Source organism: Nannobrachium achirus (genome assembly GCF_963921795.1).
Source record: "Nannobrachium achirus genome assembly, chromosome: 23".
Taxonomy (NCBI): domain Eukaryota; kingdom Metazoa; phylum Chordata; class Actinopteri; order Myctophiformes; family Myctophidae; genus Nannobrachium; species Nannobrachium achirus.
Window position 1 is genome coordinate 2,078,745 of NC_137830.1, and position 25,341 is coordinate 2,104,085.

Sequence of the window (25,341 nt, forward strand, 5' to 3'; positions counted from 1 at the left end):
AAATGCACCCCCAGCTAAATGCTAGTTTGGAAACAAATGGACCATGGGTCTGTAACTCTCACTGTGTACAGTGAGAGTTAAAATTAACATTGATTTTACAATATAAATTGGGGTCAGAGATAGAATAAATGGGGGTCCATTGGCTAATAAGTGTCCATTTGGGGGTCCTTGACATGAAAAAGTGGTGTAACTTGGTGGGCGCTGGTTTAAGCTTCGCTTGTTTAGCCTTGGATCAAGACAGTCATAGGTCAGTCTTGTATCGAGGCTGGCTATGGATTGTTATGAGTAAAACATGATTTTATTTTTTATTTTTTTTGATGGGAGAACGGATGCTGGTCGTTCTCAGCAAGAGTATGTCAGTGACAGAGGTTGGTTGTTTGCATTGAGAGGCGGCCGACGTCACAAGTGAATGCTTGGAATTGGAAATTAACAGTACAGCACCTTAATATACATATTTCTTATATATGCCTACTCTATGTACAGTATACAGTATATATGGACATTAAACATTTGGCCATTGCTTAGAAAGAGAGTACCAGTCATTTGCATATAAAGCTATTAACCCTTAAGTGCTGTTCGGGTCATTTTGACCCGTTTTAAATTTTCATTTGAAAAAAAAAGGTAGAAGTTAAAAATGTTTCCACCTGAAACTCACTGGCCTTAAAGATTCTTCTGAGATGAACATGTAAAAAAAATATTTTTGCACTACACCCATGCTACACCCCCCTCATATTTTTTGAACCTTAAGTGCTGTTCGGGTCATTTTGACCCGGAAGCACAGAAATACACAGTATTATGCCAAAACACAGACACACAGTCACCCCCACTTCTAACACCCCCCTTCCGAAGCCCCATTCCGAACCCTCCCCCCCTTCCTATAAGCATGAGCAATATTGCCCAGTATTAAATGAAGTAGTTTTTTTTACATGGATTTCAGCTAAATCAGTAAAAACGCCTAGCTCTTTCATTGTTTAATGTGATATAGCAAAGCAGAAATGCAAACATTTACCAAATATATCATATGAATTGTTTGGTATTGAGTCAAAGTCAATGTATCATGATGATTTGTTAAGTTAAAATTTATATTAGTGTTGTTTTTTTAAAACCAAATATCCACCGGGTCAAAATGACCCGAACAGAACGAAGGTGTAGTGAATCTGAACAGAACTTAAGGGTTAAGTCGTTTTTCTTTATTTTGTTTGTAGGTATACTTTTGCCTTCTGTGTGTACTGTGCCTGCATGCCTATGAATAGGATGGGGAAGGTGTACACTACTGTATTTTAACATCATATGGTGGTACTTGGAGAGAAAAATATTGTCTTGAGTGGTACTGGTAAAAAAATAAGGTTGAGAGCCTGATCTAACCTATTTTCTGAACATGCAGTATTTTGTGTGAATTACAGTATGTGTACAAGTGGTGTTATCCAGTATGCAAATCTTCAAAATTAGATATTTTATGATAATACTGTTATCAGTCATAATAAATCGAGTTTTGCTTAAAAGTAATCCAAAAGTAACTGAAAGTAACCAGTAGTTACTTTTTAAATTGTGGTAATCGGATTACGTTACTGACTACACTTTTTTGCAAAGTAACTTGTAACTGTAGGGGATTCCTTTTTAAAAGTAACCCTAACAACCCTGATATCTTCACAGCAATTAGATATTGATATTATTGTCGGCTTGCCACCCGTGGTTACAAGCCATCTTGTAAAATACGGAGTATCGTCCAGTACTAAAGAGTAAAGACGCACGCACTTATCCCGTAACTGATACGGGAGGTCGGGGAATCATTACAGGGCGATTAAGAAATGGCGGTGAAATGGGTGAAACTACAGTAGTGCTCCTAATGTTCTAGTCTCGCTGTGTACGCAGAGTCGCAGAGTAGACGCACAGTGTGTGTGAGTGTGTAATAAAAGAAAAGCCGTCAAGCCCTCGGCTCGTTGCGGGCTCTCCATTGGCTAATGTACTCATGTCACGACCAATCAGAGCCGTGTTGCTATAGATACGGATAGAACCCATAGCTTTGGGAGGCAGTCTCACACACACCACACTCCATTCTAGTTAAGCGCAAACACAGAGACGTCATGTGTGAAATTCACTGTGCGAAATGTTCCGAGCATGGTTCTGAGCCCGGGCCCGGCCCTAGGCCCGTTGGTGAGTTTCGAAACGAGCCCAGGCCTGGCCGTGGTCGGGTCCCGTTGGGCCTGCAGGGCTCTAAGACAGACAGACAGAGAGACAGACAGACAGACAGACAGACAGACAGACAGACAGACAGACAGACAGACAGACAGACAGACAGACAGACACTCACATCTTGTAAGGAGTTGAGGTTTAATCCAGTGTTCTCCTCCATGATTCACACTGTAGGAAACAGAACAACAATGAATCAATGTCTGACTGTCTAACACAGGGGTTTTAAAAGTGGGTGACGGGGCACCCTGGGGTGCCGTCACAGCAGTCCATGGGTGCCACGAGATCATTTGATAATATTTGGAATTTATTTGGAGACTTATCAATTTAAACTTGAAGTAGAAAGTTATTTTCAGTCAGTTCTAACCAAAATGTCTATTATCTCAACATTTGCCTCACAACATAATGGCTAAAATATGCTATAAATATAAGGTGCTGGGAGTGAAAAATATTAATATATTGTAGGGTTGCAATATTTATAGGGGTGCCCTGAGCAAAAAAAGCTTGGGAACCCCTGCTCTAACACACTGTCTCCACTTGCTGACATAGTTCTACCCCTGCTCTAACACACTGTCTCCACTAGCTGACATAGTTCTACCCCTGCTCTAACACACTGTCTCCACTAGCTGACATAGTTCTACCCCTGCTCTAACACACTGTCTCCACTAGCTGACATAGTTCTACCCTGCTCTAACACACTGTCTCCACTAGCTGACATAGTTCTACCCCTGCTCTAACACACTGTCTCCACTAGCTGACATAGTTCTACCCCTGCTCTAACACACTGTCTCCACTAGCTGACATAGTTCTACCCCTGCTCTAACAAACTGTCTCCACTAGCTGACATAGTTCTACCCCTGCTCTAACACACTGTCTCCACTAGCTGACATAGTTCTACCCCTGCTCTAACACACTGTCTCCACTAGCTGACATAGTTCTACCCCTGCTCTAACACACTGTCTCCACTAGCTGACATAGTTCTACCCCTGCTCTAACACACTGTCTCCACTAGCTGACATAGTTCTACCCCTGCTCTAACACACTGTCTCCACTAGCTGACATAGTTCTACCCCTGCTCTAACACACTGTCTCCACTAGCTGACATAGTTCTACCCCTGCTCTAACACACTGTCTCCACTAGCTGACATAGTTCTACCCCTGCTCTAACACACTGTCTCCACTAGCTGACATAGTTCTACCCTGCTCTAACACACTGTCTCCACTAGCTGACATAGTTCTACCCTGCTCTAACACACTGTCTCCACTAGCTGACATAGTTCTACCCCTGCTCTAACACACTGTCTCCACTAGCTGACATAGTTCTACCCTGCTCTAACACACTATCTCCACTAGCTGACATAGTTCTACCCCTGCTCTAACACACTGTCTCCACTAGCTGACATAGTTCTACCCCAGCTCTAACACACTGTCTCCACTAGCTGACATAGTTCTACCCTGCTCTAACACACTGTCTCCACTAGCTGACATAGTTCTACCCCTGCTCTAACACACTGTCTCCACTAGCTGACATAGTTCTACCCCTGCTCTAACACACTGTCTCCACTAGCTGACATAGTTCTACCCTGCTCTAACACACTGTCTCCACTAGCTGACATAGTTCTACCCCTGCTCTAACACACTGTCTCCACTAGCTGACATAGTTCTACCCTGCTCTAACACACTGTCTCCACTAGCTGACATAGTTCTACCCTGCTCTAACACACTGTCTCCACTAGCTGACATAGTTCTACCCCTGCTCTAACACACTGTCTCCACTAGCTGACATAGTTCTACCCTGCTCTAACACACTGTCTCCACTAGCTGACATAGTTCTACCCCTGCTCTAACACACTGTCTCCACTAGCTGACATAGTTCTACCCTGCTCTAACACACTGTCTCCACTAGCTGACATAGTTCTACCCCTGCTCTAACACACTGTCTCCACTAGCTGACATAGTTCTACCCCTGCTCTAACACACTGTCTCCACTAGCTGACATAGTTCTACCCCTGCTCTAACACACTGTCTCCACTAGCTGACATAGTTCTACCCCTGCTCTAACACACTGTCTCCACTAGCTGACATAGTTCTACCCTGCTCTAACACACTGTCTCCACTAGCTGACATAGTTCTACCCCTGCTCTAACACACTGTCTCCACTAGCTGACATAGTTCTACCCCTGCTCTAACACACTGTCTCCACTAGCTGACATAGTTCTACCCCTGCTCTAACACACTGTCTCCACTAGCTGACATAGTTCTACCCCTGCTCTAACACACTGTCTCCACTAGCTGACATAGTTCTACCCTGCTCTAACACACTGTCTCCACTAGCTGACATAGTTCTACCCAGCTCTAACACACTGTCTCCACTAGCTGACATAGTTCTACCCCTGCTCTAACTAACACACTGTCTCCACTAGCTGACATAGTTCTACCCCAGCTCTAACACACTGTCTCCACTAGCTGACATAGTTCTACCCTGCTCTAACAAACTGTCTCCACTAGCTGACATAGTTCTACCCCTGCTCTAACACACTGTCTCCACTAGCTGACATAGTTCTACCCTGCTCTAACACACTGTCTCCACTAGCTGACATAGTTCTACCCTGCTCTAACACACTGTCTCCACTAGCTGACATAGTTCTACCCTCCTCTAACACACTGTCTCCACTAGCTGACATAGTTCTACCCCTGCTCTAACACACTGTCTCCACTAGCTGACATAGTTCTACCCCTGCTCTAACACACTGTCTCCACTAGCTGACATAGTTCTACCCCTGCTCTAACACACTGTCTCCACTAGCTGACATAGTTCTACCCTGCTCTAACACACTGTCTCCACTAGCTGACATAGTTCTACCCCTGCTCTAACACACTGTCTCCACTAGCTGACATAGTTCTACCCCAGCTCTAACACACTGTCTCCACTAGCTGACATAGTTCTACCCCTGCTCTAACTAACACACTGTCTCCACTAGCTGACATAGTTCTACCCTGCTCTAACACACTGTCTCCACTAGCTGACATAGTTCTACCCTGCTCTAACAAACTGTCTCCACTAGCTGACATAGTTCTACCCTGCTCTAACACACTGTCTCCACTAGCTGACATAGTTCTACCCTCCTCTAACACACTGTCTCCACTAGCTGACATAGTTCTACCCCTGCTCTAACACACTGTCTCCACTAGCTGACATAGTTCTACCCCTGCTCTAACACACTGTCTCCACTAGCTGACATAGTTCTACCCCTGCTCTAACACACTGTCTCCACTAGCTGACATAGTTCTACCCCTGCTCTAACACACTGTCTCCACTAGCTGACATAGTTCTACCCTGCTCTAACACACTGTCTCCACTAGCTGACATAGTTCTACCCCTGCTCTAACACACTGTCTCCACTAGCTGACATAGTTCTACCCCTGCTCTAACACACTGTCTCCACTAGCTGACATAGTTCTACCCCTGCTCTAACACACTGTCTCCACTAGCTGACATAGTTCTACCCCTGCTCTAACACACTGTCTCCACTAGCTGACATAGTTCTACCCCTGCTCTAACACACTGTCTCCACTAGCTGACATAGTTCTACCCCTGCTCTAACACACTGTCTCCACTAGCTGACATAGTTCTACCCCTGCTCTAACACACTGTCTCCACTAGCTGACATAGTTCTACCCCAGCTCTAACACACTGTCTCCACTAGCTGACATAGTTCTACCCCTGCTCTAACTAACACACTGTCTCCACTAGCTGACATAGTTCTACCCTGCTCTAACACACTGTCTCCACTAGCTGACATAGTTCTACCCCTGCTCTAACACACTGTCTCCACTAGCTGACATAGTTCTACCCCAGCTCTAACACACTGTCTCCACTAGCTGACATAGTTCTACCCCTGCTCTAACACACTGTCTCCACTAGCTGACATAGTTCTACCCCTGCTCTAACTAACACACTGTCTCCACTAGCTGACATAGTTCTACCCCAGCTCTAACACACTGTCTCCACTAGCTGACATAGTTCTACCCTGCTCTAACAAACTGTCTCCACTAGCTGACATAGTTCTACCCTGCTCTAACACACTGTCTCCACTAGCTGACATAGTTCTACCCTGCTCTAACACACTGTCTCCACTAGCTGACATAGTTCTACCCCTGCTCTAACACACTGTCTCCACTAGCTGACATAGTTCTACCCCTGCTCTAACACATTGTCTCCACTAGCTGACATAGTTCTACCCCTGCTCTAACACACTGTCTCCACTAGCTGACATAGTTCTACCCTGCTCTAACACACTGTCTCCAATAACATAGTTAGACAGACATAGTTCTGTTCCTTTTGCTATGACACTGAACTGGTAAAAACACTGTTTTGTTTTAGTGTCCAAACCTCTTGGAATGACCTCCAGCTCACACTAAAGATCTGTTCTCCTAGAACAGTGGTTCTCAACCTGTGGGTCGGGACTCCCAAATTATTTTGGGGGTCCCCTGATGATTAATTTAATGTGCAACATTGTTTTCTCACTCAACAGTAAACAAACCAACATAAAGTTTAAGTGTATAGAGGGTATCTGCACATTTCTAAAGTGACAATTTAAGGACTTTTTAACGCTTCCAGTGCCAGCCCCTAGAGGGCACCAAAGAATGCCAGACTTTCTCCCATAGGGGACTGCATTAGCATCCCAGGGCTCACGTTGCAGTGACGCGCATGCTCACGTTCGTGCACGTCATGGAAAGGTCCCGGATGATAATGCTAACAGAATAGCTATTCCCATTTTGTCATTTTAAAGATCATTTTTCGGCGATTTCGCCGTAAATAAACCTCGCGCCACATCCCTAAAAACACAATCCAGAGATATGGGCCTCCAAAGATGTGGTTTTTCATTGGATTCGGCGGCGATTCGCGGCTTCGTTCGCGGCTCACGGCCGGCATGGCTTCCCCAGGATTTGGACCACTGGATTTTACATTTAGGCCCAGGCTTCAGAAGGCCTCGGATCATTTTATTCATTTCATTAAATATCCCGAACATGTTCGGGATAGGCACACTGGACTACGTTCAGGAAGCGGCGCTGAACATTCGGTGAACATTGGGGGTCTCAAAAAAGTATTTTAAACCATTTTTAATGGAATATATCGTCGGACCATGTAAAATGGCTAGCTGGCTAGCGTAGGACGAGCCAGGACCACCCACGGCTCTACAAGCAGCTCAGGGTAAGTCAATTAATAAAAAAAAAATTGTTTTGGATTGAACATATCCCGAACATGTTCGGGATAGGCACAGAATGAGTTAATACCTCTAAAACAGGGGTGCCCAAACTTTTTTGACATGAGATCTACTTTTAAAATGACTAGCTCAACATGATCTACCCATCCAAAATGTTTTAGCTGAGGGCCTGAGGGAGGCTTTGGAATAGCAGCACTGGCGTTACATTTTAGACAAACACACTTACTGTAAGGGGGAAATAAATGGGAAATACTGGGGGAAATGTCTTCATCCCATTCTGTATGGAAGTGCTAGGTTTTGGGGTTCTTTGTAATGCTAGTGACTCTTGAACAAAGTATTGCATTGGAGGTTTGCCTACTTTAGAAGCCATGAAGGGAGCTGACAGGCCCTTCTTGATGTCATATTGAAATATTATTTTTATATTTTAATTATATATATTTTTAGAGGCATGTCATGTGGTCTACCTGCACACCCTTTAGCTTTTGGGTACCCCTGCTCTAAAATGACAAATTAAACATTGGCCAAATTGTGAAAATAGCTGATCTACATACTCACAACGCCTCGCAACAAGCATGCAGATCTGCTATTTTCACAATAGAACCGTGTTATACAAAATGTAATGCCTCAACTCTTAGTGCTCGTCAGGGTGGGGGAATATGATTATTTTGGGGTCCCCAGTTAAAATATGATTATTTGGGGGTCCCCAGTTAAAATATGATTATTTGGGGGGTCCCCATTTAAAATATGATTATTTTGGGGTCCCCAGTTAAAGTATGATTATTTTGGGGGTCCCCAGTTAAAATATGATTATTTTGGGGTCCCCAGTTAAAATATGATTATTTTGGGCGTCGCAGCCTGAAAAGGTTGAGAACCACTGTCCTAGAACACGGTGGGCATCATTTATTTACAGAGTTCTAAACTGACTTTGATAAAGTGAGCCAAGGGCTGAAACTTTGAAACTCACATTTTTTTTAAAAATTGAATTATAATAAATAAATAAATAAAAAGTGAGGGGGCCTCCCACCTGGCCAGCCAGTTCAACATTGTAATGAAACACTGCACTAACCAACATGGACACAGTCCAAGTCTACTCACTTCAGAGTCTCCAGTTCAACATTGTAAGGAAACACTGCACTAACCAACATGGACACAGTCCAAGTCTACTCACTTCAGAGTCTCCAGTGCAGCAGAGAGCTTCTTCAGACCAGAGCCTCCTAAGTGGCTGAAGTTCAAGTCCAGCTGTTTCAGATGGGAGGGGTTGAAGGTCAGAGCTGTAGCCAGAGAAGAACAGCCTTCCTCTGTGAGCCCACAGCCTGACAACCTGCAGAGAAATCCATATTTAACAAAGTGCTGTTGATGTTCAAGTAGAGATCCACACAGAGAGAAAACACACTATTTATTTACCTCAGGATCTGCAGTCTACACTCTGCACTCTTCAGTAGAGCAGAGAGTTGCTCCACTTGTGATTCCTGCAGGCAGTTGAAACTGATGTCCAATTCTCTCAAATGGGAAAGATTAGATCTGAGAGCTGAGAGCAGGATGTCAAATCCTGTCTGTGTGATGTTACAGCCAGCAAGTCTGGAATTAAAGATTACATATCTGGATTGATTATCAGAGTTTTGGAGGAGGGACCAAAGAGATGGAAAGAACAGGCAGGCAGGAATAATGTGAAGTAAATCATGGTCATCTTCCAACAGGAAGCTAACTGACAGGAAACAGGAAGCAGCAAGTTAACAACAGATGATCCAGCAAACTGACTGAGAGGACAGACAGACAGACAGACAGACAGACAGACAGACAGACAGACAGACAGACAGACAGACAGACAGACAGACAGACAGACAGACAGACAGACAGACCTGGTATTTATAGTAATAGTTGTAAAAAAAAAAGTACACATAATATATCAATATTTTATCGCTTCTTCTTATTTTTATTATTATTTCTAGTCAGTGTGGGTTACCATGATATCAACCTTATTGACTAAATGAAACAGACAACAGACTGCTGGTGCTGGTGGGCTGGGGAACCAGCAAACCTTCCAGTCTGTGTTTACACCAGTTTGACACTCAATGATTGTGTAAGTGGACGTGATAATTCCCTAGCATGATGGATCACATATTGTATTTACTGTAGCGTATCATTGTGATGTGATGCCAGAGTGAGGACTAACCAACACCAACTCTGACCGTATCATGATTCTACCATGATGTCAACGTAATGCACACTCCTCTTATTAGAATCAAACAACAAAACAGAACTAATCTAAATAATGCTGGTTAATTAATCTGACCTCAGTATCTCCAGTTCACAATGTGGACTCTTTAATCCAGCAGAGATGAGTTCCATGAATGAATCCTCCACGTTGTTATAACTGATATCCAATTCTCTGAGATGTGAAGGATTAGAGCTGAGAGCTGAAGACACAATCTCATAATCTGGTGCTTCGAGACTGCAGCCAACAAGTCTGTAAATGTAGAATATGTAAAAACAGAGATGTTCAAGGAAAAAGAAAATCCAACATCATGAAAAAGAAAAAGTCATTCAACCCCAAATATGAATGCCAACGAATCACATGAATCACATGGTGAGGGTTGTATCAACGCAGCCCCAGTAGCATTTAAACTTAAACCAGGAGGACCACTAATGTGAACATTTGAACTGTTTATTAATGTGTGTGTCTTTAATGGTTATTTTATGTTCATAGGAGTTTAGTCATTCTAGGGTCAAGACCACTTGACCTTTGGTGTTGTCAATGTTTTGAGGGCACAAAGGTCAAATGTCAGGACAGGAAGGTCATCAAATAAAACAATGGAAATAATTAATTTAACTCTTTTACTGCCAATAACGACTATACTTGTTAATTGGCACTCACACTCATACTCATACTCATACTCACACTCACACTCACACTCACACTCACACTCACGCACTCACACTCACACTCACACTCACGTGTGTGTTTGTGAGTGTGTTTGGTGAGAGGAGCTACTGCAGTGGTTCTCAACCTTTTCAGACCGCGACCCCCAAAATAATCATATTTTAACTGGGACCCCCCCCGACGAGCACTAAGAGTTGAGTACATTTTGTATAACACGGTTGAAAATAGCCGATCTACATGCTCACAACGCCTCGCAACTCACAACGTCTGCCTCTAATATTTGAGAATTTGGAACCCCCCCCCCCCCCTGGGTCCTACAGGTTGAGAACCAGTGAGCTACTGGACTGTGGACATAAGAACATAATGTCACTGTTGTGATGTCATAATAATATATTATACAGTATAACTCCTGTCTGTTTCATTTAACTACACTGATAACATTACTTTATTATATATTTAAGCTGTTTTCATTTTAGTTATAGAGGTCAATGTATTAATGTCTTATTAGCCATTGATCCTTTTTAATAGGACTGTCCTTTATTTGCACATGAACACAATACCACCAGACCTGATTATTATTGGAAGTTTTAAAATAATCATCATTTCTACTTATAGTGTTAGACGTGAGGGAAGATTGATTCTCTTCTAATACATTTTCTCTTCACATGACTACTAACCGAGCCTTTCTGGTGTTCCTCACAGCTGGGACCAGTCTGGATTTCCCCCAGTTGTTTGTTCTGTATTTGTCCAGGTCCAACTCATCCAGAACCTCCTCTGACGTCAGCAACATGTGGGCCAGAGCTGAACACTGGCTCTCAGATAGTGCTGTCTTTGATCTGTCCCCTGACTCCAGGTACTGTTGGATCTCTTGATGCAGTGAGTGGTCGTTCATCTCCATCAAACAGTGGAAGATGTTGATACATCTGTCAGGAGAGAACCTTTGATCATCCATCTTCTTCAGGTTGTCGATGACTCTCTGGATGCTCTCTGGACTTTCCACTGTCTGACCCAAAAGACCTCCTAACAGACTCTGGTTGGACTGCAGTGAGAGGCCATGAAGGAAGCGGACAAAGAGGTCCAGGTGACCATTCTTACTCTTTGAGGATTTTTCAAAGGCTTTCTTCAGGAAGTCATCCAGGGTCATTTCTTCTTCATCTTCTTCTTCTTCTTCTTTTTCTTCTTCTTCTTCTTCTTTTTCTTCTTCTTCTTCTTCTTCTTCTTCTTCTTCTTCTTCTCCTCCTTCTCCTCCTTCCTCCTCCTCTTCCTCCTCCTCTTCCTCTTCCTCCTCCTCTTCCTCCTCCTCTTCCTCCTCCTCCTCCTCCTCCTCTTCTTCTCCCAGGAATGTCTTCAGTACCTTCATGTTCCTCTGTGTGAAACAATGGAACAGGTAAACTGCAGCCAGAAACTCCTGGATGCTCAGATGAACAAAGCTGTAGACCTTTCCCTCAGATTGAACAGTCTCTTCTTTGAAGATCTCTGTGCACACTCCTGAGTACAGCGAGGCGTCTTTCACATCAAGACCACACTCTTCCAGGTCTTCTTGGTAGAACATCATGCTACCTTTCTCCAGATGTTCAAACGCCAGCCTGCCCAGCTTCAGAAGAACCTCCCTGTCCTTCTCCATGAGCTGCTGTTGATTCACATCATGATACTTCTTCCACTTCCTCTTGGTCTGAACCCACAGGAAGTGGCTGTACATCGCAGTCTGGGTCTTGGGCAGCTTTTCTGTCTCGTCTGTCTTCAACATGTCCTCCAGAACGGTAGCGGTGATGGAACAGAAGACTGGGATGTGACACATGATGTGGAGGCTCTTTGATGTCTTCATGTGTGAGATGATTTTGTTGGCCGTCTTCTCATCATCACTGAATCTCTTCCTGAAGAACTCTTCCTTCTGGGGATCTGTGAACCCTCGTACTTCTGTCACCAGGTCAACATGTGCAGGAGGGATCTGATTGGCTGCTGCAGGTCTGGTAGTTATCCAGAGGAGGGCTGAGGGGAGCAGATTTCCCTCAATGAGGTTTGTCAACAGCAAGCCCACTGATGATGTCACTGTGACATCAGAAACAACGTCATTGTTCTGGAAGGCATCAGAATCAATGTCAATGTTCTCGAATTTCATCGGAAACCTGCTTTCATCCAGACCATCAAAGATGAGGCCAACCTTCCAGACAGCAAGCTGCTCTGCTGTGACCTTCTTTAATTCTGGGTGGAAACGATGGATCAGTGAGAGAAGACTGTGCTGCTCATCTCTGACCAGGTTCAGCTCCCGGAATGAGAAGGGAACCAGGAGAATGACATCTTGATTTTCCAAACCCCTTGCCCAGTCCAGAGTGAACTTACGCACAGAGAAGGTTTTTCCAATGCCAGCGATGCCCTTGGTCAGAACTCTTCTGTTTGGTTTATCTCTGCCAAGGAGGAGGGGCTTAAAGATGTCACAGCATTTGATTGGTTGGTCATGGAGGGTCTTCTTCTTGGAAGCTGTCTCAAGCTGCCAGACCTCATGTTGGGTATTAACCCCTTCACTCTCTCCCGCTGAGAGGTAGAGCTCTGTGTAGATGCTGCTGAGGGAGGGCACTTCAGTGACGTATGTCACACGATCAAGACGGTTCAAACCAACCTTATAAACCTTTAGAACCTCCTGTGGACTGACACCTGCTATGAGAAGACAATGAAGACATTTTAAACATTCAGTTGAATTTATAACTTTACATCCTCACAGCTGTGTATGCACATTATTAATTTAACCACTTAAACCCCAGCTTCTGTATTCTGTGGGAAACTTTTACAGAAAATAGCAGATCTACAAGCTTACGAGCTCTGATCTGATCTGTAAGCTTGTAGATCTATTTTCAGTAAAGAATCAAGATATGCAAACATAAAAGAGACTAGTAGCCTATAGAGTAGGATTGTACGGTTTTTCGGTTTTTCGGTTTAATACGGTGTTATAAAATGTTGACGGTCTCGTAAGCCAAAACCGAAAACCATCACGTGACATGTGCGCCGCCGCCGCATCTGCCGTGTTTACGGAAGCAGCAGAAATCACTCCTGAAGAAGGAGACACAGAGATAATATTAGCAGTTGGAGGGAGACCTGGTCTCTAAAGAAATGCACAAAGTTTAGCTTGAAGCTAAACACGGTGGATCTACAAGCTCACAACACGTTGCACGGTCGACGAGCCACAAGCTTGTAGATCAGCTATTTTTTTTATGCCTCTCGTCTCCTCCAAGGCTAAAGGAACGGGGCTAAAGAGCTAGCATGCTAACGATTTAGCCACGTTCCTTCAGGAGGAAAAACAACAACAAACCCGTAGGCTAAAAGTAGCAATTATGTAACGTCACTGCGTCGATGCAGAACGGCACGCGGCTGCATTCATCGCAATGCAAGCAAATTGTCTTAATCTAAAACTTTTTAAGAAGTCCTCTACTCCATCAGTGTTTACTATGCAGTGTGTGCGCTTGACAGTCAGCACCCAGTACAGCGGCGTCACTTCAGAAAAAGCTAAGGTATGGCAACATGACTGGTGTCTTGCATGCGCGCCCTCGCGCGTGTGCAAGACACCAGTCAGGTTGCCATACCTTAGCAACGGGCACGATTACAGTACATTTTATTATTTCCCCCTGTAGCCAAGGGTATGGCAGCTGCCATAGCTTGCCATACCCAATTGACGCCTCTGACCCAGTACACACTGCAGCCAGGCAAATGCCTCAGCGTCGTTTGTCAATCTGTGGGTCGAGACCCCAGAGAGGTCCCAAAATGATTTTGGGTGGTCCCTAAATGATTAACTTAATGTGCAACATTGTTTTCTCACTCAACTGTAAACAAAAAAACATACAGTGTATTGAGGGTTTATATTGTACATGTCTAAAGTGACAACGTAAGGACTTTTTTTAACCTCTGAAATGACAAATTAAATTGACTTAGGCTATTTACAATTTATTTTAGTATAGCCCAATAGTATTTACTGCATTTTTGTGGGTAAAACACTTTTGTATCTGCTTTATAAATAAACCTTTTTTTTTAATCACGTTAAAATCTATAAGATTGTAAAACCGTATAAAACCGTGTACCGGGGTTTTTGGGGGGGCATAAACCGTGGTTAGAAAAAAATGGAAACCGTACAACCCTAGTATAGAGCCCTGAGGGTTTCCACTAAACAACATATGGGTTTAAGAGGTTAAAGGGGTATTTCACTTTCAAAAAAACTTTTGGTAATTCTATCATCTAATCAGGCTTTTATGAACACACAGTTTTTAACTCTTATCCTGCCAGATTATTTATCAAAAAGCGGCTTACCTTTGCAATGTTATAGTAGATTGATAGACTTTTTTTTTTTTTTTGCCTTTCATGCCTGCCTGGTCTGCACTTTCACAGACCAGGCAGCAGAGGGCGGCGTAATGCCATTAATGTGAATTTGGCCGTTCCGTCTTGCCATAGATTGGGAACAGACATTGTACACAAAGCCCCAGGGCCAGAGAAAATCAACACGGAAGAGAATTGGTCTCCGTTGATGTTAACGCATAATGGATTTTTAAGACCATCACTGCTCGCCATGTGATTACAGTACACGGTGGCGCAACCCCTCATCATTTCATTCATTCATTCATTCAAACCTTTATTTATACTCGAGAAACATTGAGGTTGCCCTCATTTGCAGTGTCATCGAGATACATCAAAGTACAATCAATATTCACAAAACATTTACAGAACATTTACAAAACAAGTTTAAAAACAATTGCAGACATTTGCAGGAAGATCTGCAATCAAGGATTTAAAATGACCATATGTTATAGGAGAACCTATCTTGAATGTAAGCTGTAGTTCATTCCAGGTGGTTGGGGCATTAAAGCAAAAGGCTATCTTCCCTAGTTCAGTTTTTACTTTGGGGACCTTTAGTGTGAGCCAGTCACTGGAGCGTGTCCTATACGTCACAGGATTCCAGTCCAGCATCGACTTAAGATACAATGGTAAGGTACCATCAATTGCCTTGAAAATAAACAGATACCAATGTTTATTTCGCCTGTCGACCAAAGAAGGCCAACCTACTCTATCGTACAGGGTGCAATGATGAGTCCTGTAATGTTCACCAGATACAAAACGCAAAGCAGAATGATAGACTGTGTCAAGGGGCTTGAGGACAGAAGGAGAAGCCTTTCCATAGATGACATCTCCATAGTCCAACACAGAGAGAAATACTGCTTCAATAACCCTTTTCCTACATGCCATTGGAAAACTGGCTCTATTCCTATAGAAGAATCCTATCTTTTGTCTAAGTTTACAGGCAAGATTGTCTATGTGGTATTTAAAAGTAAATTTGTCATCAAGCCATATTCCAAGGTACTTGTATTCAGCAACCCTGTCTATAATGCAACCATTTGAGGTGGTAATACGTAAACTATTTAAATCAGTCTCCTTGGCTCTAGAAAATATCATGCATTTTGTTTTACCTGCATTTAGGACAAGCTTCAGCTTTCTAAGTGAATCCTGAAGTGTATTAAATGAAAGCTGCAGGTTCTCATTTGCGAGCTGAGCCGAGTCAGCAATACAATAAATGATGGTGTCATCAGCATAGAAATGAGCTTGGCATCTATTAAGAGACAGAGCAATATTATTAATATATAAAGTAAATAAAACAGGGCCCAGGATCGATCCTTGCGGGACACCTTTGGAAATGGGTAAAAACCCTGACTGGGCTCTCCCAGCCTTCACACACTGAGATCTCCCAGTAAGGTAGCTCTGGAACCAACTGCAGGTATCATCATCAAACCCAGTTCTGTGCAAAATATTTAAGAGCAATGTATAATCAACTGTATCAAAAGCCTTTGATAAATCTATAAATAATGCAGCACAGTGTTTTCCATCACCTACAGCAGATACAATGTCATTAACAATTAAGGTAGTGGCTGTGACTGTACTATGCTTGGCTCTGAAGCCAGACTGAAGTGGGGTTAAAATAGAATAAGTAGATAAAAATATTTTTAGCTGATTATTCACCAAGGACTCCAGAGTTTTCCCTAGGCAGGACAGCTTGGAGATTGGTCGATAGTTATTTAAATCATTTGCATCTCCTCCTTTATGTAGAGGTGCAATATGTGCCATTTTCCATACATCTGGAACTAAGCATTGTGACACGGAGAGATTAAACATATGTGTTATGTGCTCACAGATTAAAGGAGCTGCTAGTCTAAGAAAAAATGGGTCCAAGCAATCCTCCCCTGTTGATTTTTTAGGATCAATCAGCTTAAGGACATCAACAAGGTAAACGAACGAACGGCCGTATTGGCGCGCCTCACTCTCTAGAATTGGGGCGAACAGGAACGTCCAAAGCAGTATAAGAGTTAATTAGCTTGACTGAATATTTAGATATTTGATGTAAATGTTACCAGGCCCTCCAGGCCCAGGGCCTCTCCCCACACACACCCATTGTAACTTCAAACTTCATTTTAACCATGATAGATTCATTAAAAACACACATTATTTTTGGTGACTCATACTACCCTCCTAATATGTGAGCAGGCCGTGTTTTTTCGATAACATTTTTCATTTATTTTTAATAATTCTTTTTTTGTATTTCATTTTTTCCATTTTTCCAAATAATTATGAAAAATAAATGAAAAAAGTTATCGAAAAAACACGGCCTGCTCACATATTAGGAAGGTAAAATGAGTCTCCAGAAAAAATAATGTGTGTTTTTAATGAATCTATCGGAGTTTGAAGTTACAATGGGTGTGTATGTGGAGTGAAGCCCTACCACTGCTCCCTGTTGAAAGTGGAATATCCCTTTAAAGCCTCCACAAAATCTACAAATTGTACAAATAAAAAACAGGCCAAAGAAACAACGTTGGATCACTGGTTTTCATACAGAGTTGATACATGTTTAGCATCATTATTTAAACATGGATACTGATGACACATTGTGGACATTAAGTCTGACAATGTCTTCTCTCTTCTGTCATTTCAAACATGTCAGTTATTAACTGTGTTAATTAATGTTCATTGTGTCCAGTCTTACTGTGTCCACTGTTGGTGTGACTGGGTGTCTTCAGTCCAGGTGTGGTTCTGGATCTCTTGGACGCCTGCTCTGTCACAACACGACCACTCCTCTTCCTCTCTCTGTGGAGGAGAAGACAACTATATTAATATATAGACAATTAGGCTACTTAATATATAATATCAATACGTACCAGTAAGACTCCCTAATCGGGAGATAAGCGACCGTAGGTGGCTTATCTCCACAAATAGGGCAAAAATTTGTTTTTCCAAAATCTTCCTGATCCATGCTGATGACATGAGTGTAGACATGCTGTGTAGTGATATTCGTGATTTTATGGCAAAAACTGTAGGAGCAGTGTCCAAAAATGTGTTTTAAAAATCTGCCTGAAGGTGGCGCTAGAATAGGGCCATGTGAGAAATGAGGGGTGGGGTCACCGCGTTGCCTTGGCGGACGAATAGGTACCGGCCCCGGCTCTCCCGGACGCTCCTAGCCCGAGTTACGGCATTTTATGTGCGCTGCAGTGGCAGGGGGTCCTCCACTGGGGGCGCCACCACTTTTGCATCCGTTCTGGAGCACCAGGAGTCGGTGGTCCCCGGGAATTCCTCGCGAGCAGCCCCGTTGGGGTGGTCATTTGGTCATTTTTGCACATTTGGTCATTTTTTACATCTGGGGGTCCCCCAGGGGGTCCCTGGGACTCCGGGGGTCCTTGGAGGTTGTAGTTTGGCAGGCAAGGAGTGTGTGTGTGTAAAATCTGGCATGGATCGGGTCAACGGGTGCGGAGATATAAGCAGGGAAAAAGTGTGACGTGTGAGCACATTTGGTCATTTTTTACATCTGGGGGTCCCCCAGGGACCTGGGGGTCCCTGGGGCTCCGGGGGTCCTTGGAGGTTGTAGTTTGGCAGTCAAGGAGTGTGTGTGCAAAATTTGGCATGGATGGGGGCAACGGTTGTGGAGATATGAGCAGGGCAAAAGTGTGACGGACTGACTGACTGACGGACAGACAGCCTGTGGAGGTTTTGGTAGTAAATGCGACCTACGGTCGCAATCAAATATCACACCAAGGCCTGAAATATAATAAATAGAAGTATGCAAACACAAATGACAGCACCCGATCTGTATACAACAAACATACATTAATCACATTATTCAGTAAAATAGTGAACATGAAACTATAATTCCATTATTCACCAACAAGCACAGTGCAGGAAAATAAAAGCCAATCTACAATATCACACTGCAATGTGTTGTGAGCTTGGAGGTAGGCTATTTCCTCGTCTATATTTGCTGTGTGTGCTTGCGTATATCATGTGGTGACATTGTGTGTGTGTGTGTGTGTGTGTGTGTGTGTGTGTGTGTGTGTGTGTGTGTGTGCGTGCGTGCGTGCGTGCGTGCGTGCGTGCGTGCGTGCGTGTGTGTGAGAAAAGGCTCAGTGCAGATGTGATGAAATGTTTCCAATAAAGGATGCTGATAGTTCATGTCTTGTGTCCATAATGTTTGTACAGAACCAGACTGGGAACAGAACATGTAAATGACATGTGACACCATGACTGTCCAACATGACATGAGAATAAGTAGACCAGAGAGCATATCTCCACCAGGCCGGGTTTGGCTACAGTTTCAGTCTTTGACCAATAGTTCTAGACTTATAGGCAGAAATGTAAAGTGGGCTGGTATAGCGCCACCATGAAAATATAAACATAATGCAGTTTGCTAGATTAGCCACAGACAGGCAGACAGACAGGCAGGCAGGCAGGCAGGCAGGCAGACAGACAGACAGACAGACAGACAGACAGACAGACAGACAGACAGACAGACAGACAGACAGACAGTGGCATGGCCTTCAACCTGGCAGAGATCAATCATTTCACCACTGAACACATTGTTTTATTTGCACCACTTCAATCACAAACTGAACACTAACGATTGAAAATGAAAATGTTTTAATAAAATCATTGTACATGTAACTTGGTATGAGATCTCTTTGTCATGTTATAGTGTTATATATTGTACAGGAGGATTGACATACTGTGTGTGTGGAGGTCCAGGTTCACTGAAGACAGGACGTATTCCCATTGACCAGTCACTCTTCATAGACACATAGCTGGGTGTTGGAGACTCTGCTCTGTGACTTCTGGAATCAGACAATGTTTATACATTTATCATGTCAATGAAAAAGTCATTTTATTTGTATACAGTATGAGAGAGTAGAACTATTCTGGTCGCTTCAATGTTGAAACAACAGGAAAAACTACAAAAAATACAATAGAAACAGTAATAAAAAGTAGTTTGATGTATAGACAGAGAGATAGATATTCATATCTATTTCCCTGTCTATGTTTTTGCTGTGTGCGTGCATGCATGTGCCATGTGGTGACATTGTTTTGGTGTCATATTGTTGTGAGTTGCACTGCTTCATTCACAAACTGAACACTAACTTAATAGCTAACGATTGAATACGAACATGTATTTGTTATAGTAATTTGCACATGTAACTTTGTCATGTTATAGTGTTATATACAGTACAGTATCCTAGGAGGATTAACATACTTTGGTTCATCACTGAAGACAGGAGGTTGTCCTTTAGACGTGTCACTCTTCACAGACACACAGCTGGGTGTTGGAGACTCTGCTCTGTGACTTCTGGAATCAAATTCATCATGTGAATGAAAAATACATTTTACTTGTGTGTGGGTGGGTGGTTTTTATAATAAATTATCATTTTGTTCTGTCTGTTTGTGTATTTCATGTATTTATTATGGAGATGGAGATGACTGGTCTTTTGCAGCGCAGGCAGCAGAGTGAGGAGAGACAGTAGAGAATTGTGTTTCCTCCGTCGTGCTGGAGGACTGCTGCATGCTGCTTTGTTATTGGATCATGCTGTTGATATATACTTAATTGCAGGCTGGTGTTGCACACCAAATAGCCATTCAATCTACAAGCCCACTGAAGTCTACAATGCATCACAATCTAACATGTTTAGAACTTGCAGATCAGATTATGATGTGATGTGTTCAGCTATAGGTTAACAACAGGTCAGATTATGATGTGATGTGTTCAGCTATAGGTTAACAAAAGGTCAGTGTATGTTGTGATGTGTTCAGCTATAGGTTAACAACAGTATGTTGTGATGTGTTCAGCTATAGGTTAACAACAGAGTATGATGTGATGTGTTCAGCTGGTTAACAACAGTATGATGTGATGTGTTCAGCTATAGGTTAACAACAGTATGATGTGATGTGTTCAGCTATAGGTTAACAACAGAGTATGATGTGATGTGTTCAGCTATAGGTTAACAACAGTAGGATGTTGATGTGTTCAGCTATAGGTTAACAACAGGTCAGATTATGATGTGATGTGTTCAGCTATAGGTTAACAACAGTATGATGTGATGTGTTCAGCTATAGGTTAACAACAGTATGATGTGATGTGTTCAGCTATAGGTTAACAACAGTATGATGTGATGTGTTCAGCTATAGGTTAACAACAGAGTATTTTGTGATGCGTTCAGCTATAGGTTAACAACAGTATGATGTGATGTGTTCAGCTATAGGTTAACAACAGGTCAGATTATGATGTGATGTGTTCAGCTATAGGTTAACAACAGTATGATGTGATGTGTTCAGCTATAGGTTAACAACAGTATGATGTGATGTGTTCAGCTATAGGTTAACAACAGTATGATGTGATGTGTTCAGCTATAGGTTAACAACAGGTCAGATTATGATGTGATGTGTTCAGCTATAGGTTAACAACAGTATGATGTGATGTGTTCAGCTATAGGTTAACAACAGGTCAGATTAAGAAACAAAACATGAGAGAGTGAAGCAGGAGAGAAAGAGAACTCAACAGAGAGAGTTGAGACACAGACGGTAGAGATTAGAGAAATGCAGATTACAGACAGATGCATGCATTGCAGGGTGTGAATAAGATGAGGATTAAGGATTAAACTTCATTTCATAATTATGCAACTTTGCATTAGAAAACATATGCTAACATTGCCAAATCAAAAGTGGAAAGGTAATCTCTCACTTTCTCAGTCTGTACTCCGCTACTTCGCTCAGTACTAATTTGAAGGGAATCACTGGCGCGGTCACCACGGTGGCGGTGTAGCGCCACCTGGAGGATCTCTTCTTTGTTGTGTTCACAAACTGAACACTAACTTAATAGCAAATGATTGAATACGAACATGTCTTGTTTTATAATGATTTGCACATGTCACTTAGCATGAGATCACTCTGTCATGTTATAGTGTTATATATTGTATAGGAGGATTGACATACTGTGTGTGTGGAGGTCCAGGTTCACTGAAGACAGGAGGACGTCCTTTAGACTTGTCACTCTTCACAGACACACAGCTGGGTGTTGGAGACTCTGCTCTGTGACTTCTGGAATCACACAAATGTTTATACATTCATCATGTGAATGAAACATGTTTTATTTGTATGTAGTATGAGATATTAGAACTGTTTTGGGCTCTTCAATGTTGAAACGACAGGAAAAACTACAACAAAATATCAATAATAATAATGTATGTATTAGTCAGATAGGCCTACTGTGTAAAAAACTAAAAAACTGTAACTAACAAAAAAAAAATGACAGACAGTACAAAGGCAGGGCCATTGGCCAATGAGAAGCAGCGTTCTAGGTAACATCACCAACAAGTGTGATCTGATATAAAGAACAACACGTTGGCTTGAGACCAGTATGTTATATCAGTATGTTATGCTATATTTTACTCCCCCTCTGTTATACCAAAACTTTATAGGTCAAGATTATTCTTGAAATCACTATTCATCAAATCACTTAATTGTGTTCACAAAATGGAACTTGTGTTTTCATTTGGTACGTGCTAAACCTGACACTCCCTTCCCAAGATGGCGTCACTGGGCCGCGCCGAGTGCTGTCCCATTTCGTAGAACGCGTTAACCTACCCTTGGAATGTGCACTACTTTCTCCTCGTTTTGAAGCGTACAGCCGATGGTCACTTCAAGCACTTCGTTGGATAGCCGAATCCCACAATGCAACGTGCCTCCACGACTCAACCCGGATCAAACCGAAAACAAGTGTCGGCTGTCCATCGCATTCAACTTTTATCCACAAAAGAGCTCTCCAACTTCTGTTTGGTGCCACAGAGTTTAATTGTTTGTTTGTTTGTGATTGATCCTATATTATGCAGTCTAGCACAAATAAATCTGTGTATTATAACAGTTTTTTAAAATAATAGCCTAGGCATTTTAAGATTTATAGTTTATACCATTCATTGCATATTCTATTGAGCATACCGTTATTAATTCAGATTGTCCAGTGTATTGTATATGTGCGTTATGTTATTTCCAATTAAATAAACAATCTAACTACCACTGAGTTCCCGTGGCAAAGAACTTCGAGCATCAGGTTTGGTATTTGAGTGTTGTTTAAAATATATAGGACATGCACCTACACCTACATCATAGCCTATTATAACAACGTGTCCTCTAATAAGGAACGAGGAACCAATTCAGAATATAATCAAACATCAGAATTAACTGAAAATAGAAATGGATAGAGAGTAGGCCTACTAGGCTATGGCAACATCAAATGGGGAATATATAGTATTTCCCTTAATTACAGATGTTATGAATAGGCGACGTGAAACAGTAATAGCCTATTGACAATTTGTGATTTAGTCCTAAATTCGCATTATAGGCTATAACGTTAACGATGGGGGAACAATTATTTTTGCTTTATTCTCCACTGCTCTGTAATATACAAAACATTATAGTAGTATAAAACATGTTAGTTCTAAAAGAACAGAATATTTATGTCATGTGCTAAAGGGCTTGGCTAGAATGTCAATAGAATCTATAAACCTTCCATTTCGGGAAACAGAACAGACGCAGTTTCTGCTTGGTTACACTTCAGAATGAGAAAATACTGTATTGGGGCCCTTTTGATTATAGGCCTACACCTAACCCTAACCCTAACCCTACACTTGGAAAGGAGTCAGCTTAGGTGGTTCGGGCATCTAGTACGGATGCCTCCCGAGCGCCTTCCTAGGAAGGTCCTCGATGCACGTCCCACTGGGAGGAGACCCCGTGGCAGACCAAAGACCAGATGGAGGGATTATATCTCCAAACTGGCTTGGGAACGCCTCGGTATACTCCCAGAGGGAGTGGAGGAAGTTGCCCGGGATAAGGAAATCTGGAGGTCTCAGTTGGAATTGTTGCCCCCGCGACCCGATTCCGGATAAGCGGTTGAAGATGGATGGATGGATGGATGGATGGATGTAGCCTACTGTAATATCTGTGGGTTAGAACTCAATCTTCATCTATAATAACTAAATAAAGCTTCAGATCTTTGTCATATTTCCGTAAAAAGAATTACATTATGCGTTGAAGCCATTCGAATATTTGCTTTATGATTTGCTATGAATTATGCCTGACCATGATATGAAATATTGCATTTTAATTTTAGGGCTTGTATTGCTTAATTATTGCTGCTATTAATGGTGATGATCAGATTATGGTGATGTGATTCCCTATAGAGTCTGTTCACAGAGCGGCAGGGCAAACACATTTTCAACCACAAACATATCACAGAATAAGCCTTCTACGAATCATTTTATTTAAAACGAAAGTTGGGCTTTTCATATTTCTCTCTGTCAATAAATGACCTGAAATTATATTAATTCCGAAGCCGCTTTTACATGATGCATAATATGAATATCATATCACAATCATGTATAGGTCTAAGCCAGTGGTTCCCAAACTTTTTAGCCTGTACGTGAACCAAAAAAGAAATTAGACATTTGCCCTGGATCCAAACTAGTGAAAACAGCAGATCTACAAGCTCAAAACGCGTCGCTTTGTGCCGCATTGTGAGCTTGTAGAGCAGGTAGAGCAACAGGACATGCAATACTCCATCACAAGCCGAAAATCGAATGCCTTGGACGGATGACATGACTCTCACTGCCCGCCTCGGTTCGAGTCATGCTGGTTCTCAATTCTCCTCGAACATTGTGATTCGCGACGATATTTTAAAATGTCCTGGTGAATTAATATGACGTTTAAACAACAAAATACTATCCTAAAATGTCTTAATAGTTAATTCCGCCTCACAGAAAATACATTTGGGGTTATTTAAGAGGGTTTAAAGTACAGCGGTGGGAAAAAAATGGCGGACAATTGTTTTTTTTGCGTCCGGAATTTCTCGGCTATCCACTTGGCAGTGCTGTCCCATTTCACAGGCAAAATGTGCACTTCACAGGACAAGCCCTACACTACACTAGCACTACCCTAGCTAGGGCTACACTACGAAGATAGTCAGATATAGCAGAGTGTAAAGAAGTAAAATCCGAGTCTAATGCATGAGAAGGGAGTGTGAAGTAGTGCCAAATCGGCTCAAGCTATACTGTAGGTACATGAAGTTAAGGTTGTGAAAATTGACTGATTCTTTTATTTTTGTGTGTTAACAATCGTGAAAAAACTAACATACTTTGGTTGATCACTGAAGACAGGAGGATGTCCTTTAGACTGGTCACTCTTCATAGACAGTAGGCTGGGTGTTGGAGACTCTGCTCTGTGACTTCTGGAATCATACAAATGTTTATTTATCATGTCAATGAAAAAGTTGTTTTATTTTGTACATCAAATAAGTAGCAATAGAAACAGAAAAAAGTAGTTTGTTATAGACAGACAGACAGACAGACAGACAGACAGACAGACAGACAGACAGACAGACAGACAGACATTCCAAAGTTGGTATCATAGATAGATATTAGTCCATAGCTTGTTGTATGGTTTTGGGGACCCCCAGGCGTCCTTGAGGGGGTTCCAGGGGGTCCCCAGCAAAAGTGTGTAATAAATCATCAGAATCAGTTTAACCACTTCTTTAAACCTATAGACATCAGTTATTATAATAGTTATGGATAGATAAAACATAGTTTGTTCCATAGATATTCCAGATAGAAGCGACGTGAATAAGCGAACCAAAAAAGTATTCGCTATTAGCCTTTTTCCATACACACCAAAAAGCGGGGCGAATATGCGTATTATTCTGCAAGGGCGAATCAC

The 25,341-nt window shown here is 42.3% G+C and overlaps 1 protein-coding gene across 1 annotated transcript in view; it reads right to left on the reverse strand.

Moving 5' to 3' along the window:
* LOC308308488 (uncharacterized protein) overlaps positions 1-25,341 on the reverse strand; it is a gene marked incomplete at both ends in the record, with an annotated part of 51,469 nt that overhangs the window by 21,522 nt on the left and 4,606 nt on the right. The window contains 7 exons of the mRNA XM_080753902.1: positions 10,977-11,454; positions 11,629-12,954; positions 17,309-17,409; positions 19,317-19,421; positions 19,838-19,930; positions 21,571-21,675; positions 24,764-24,856. Coding sequence (XP_080610028.1) covers positions 10,977-11,454; positions 11,629-12,954; positions 17,309-17,409; positions 19,317-19,421; positions 19,838-19,930; positions 21,571-21,675; positions 24,764-24,856 — 2,301 coding nt within the window. The remainder of the gene's footprint in view (positions 1-10,976; positions 11,455-11,628; positions 12,955-17,308; positions 17,410-19,316; positions 19,422-19,837; positions 19,931-21,570; positions 21,676-24,763; positions 24,857-25,341) is intronic.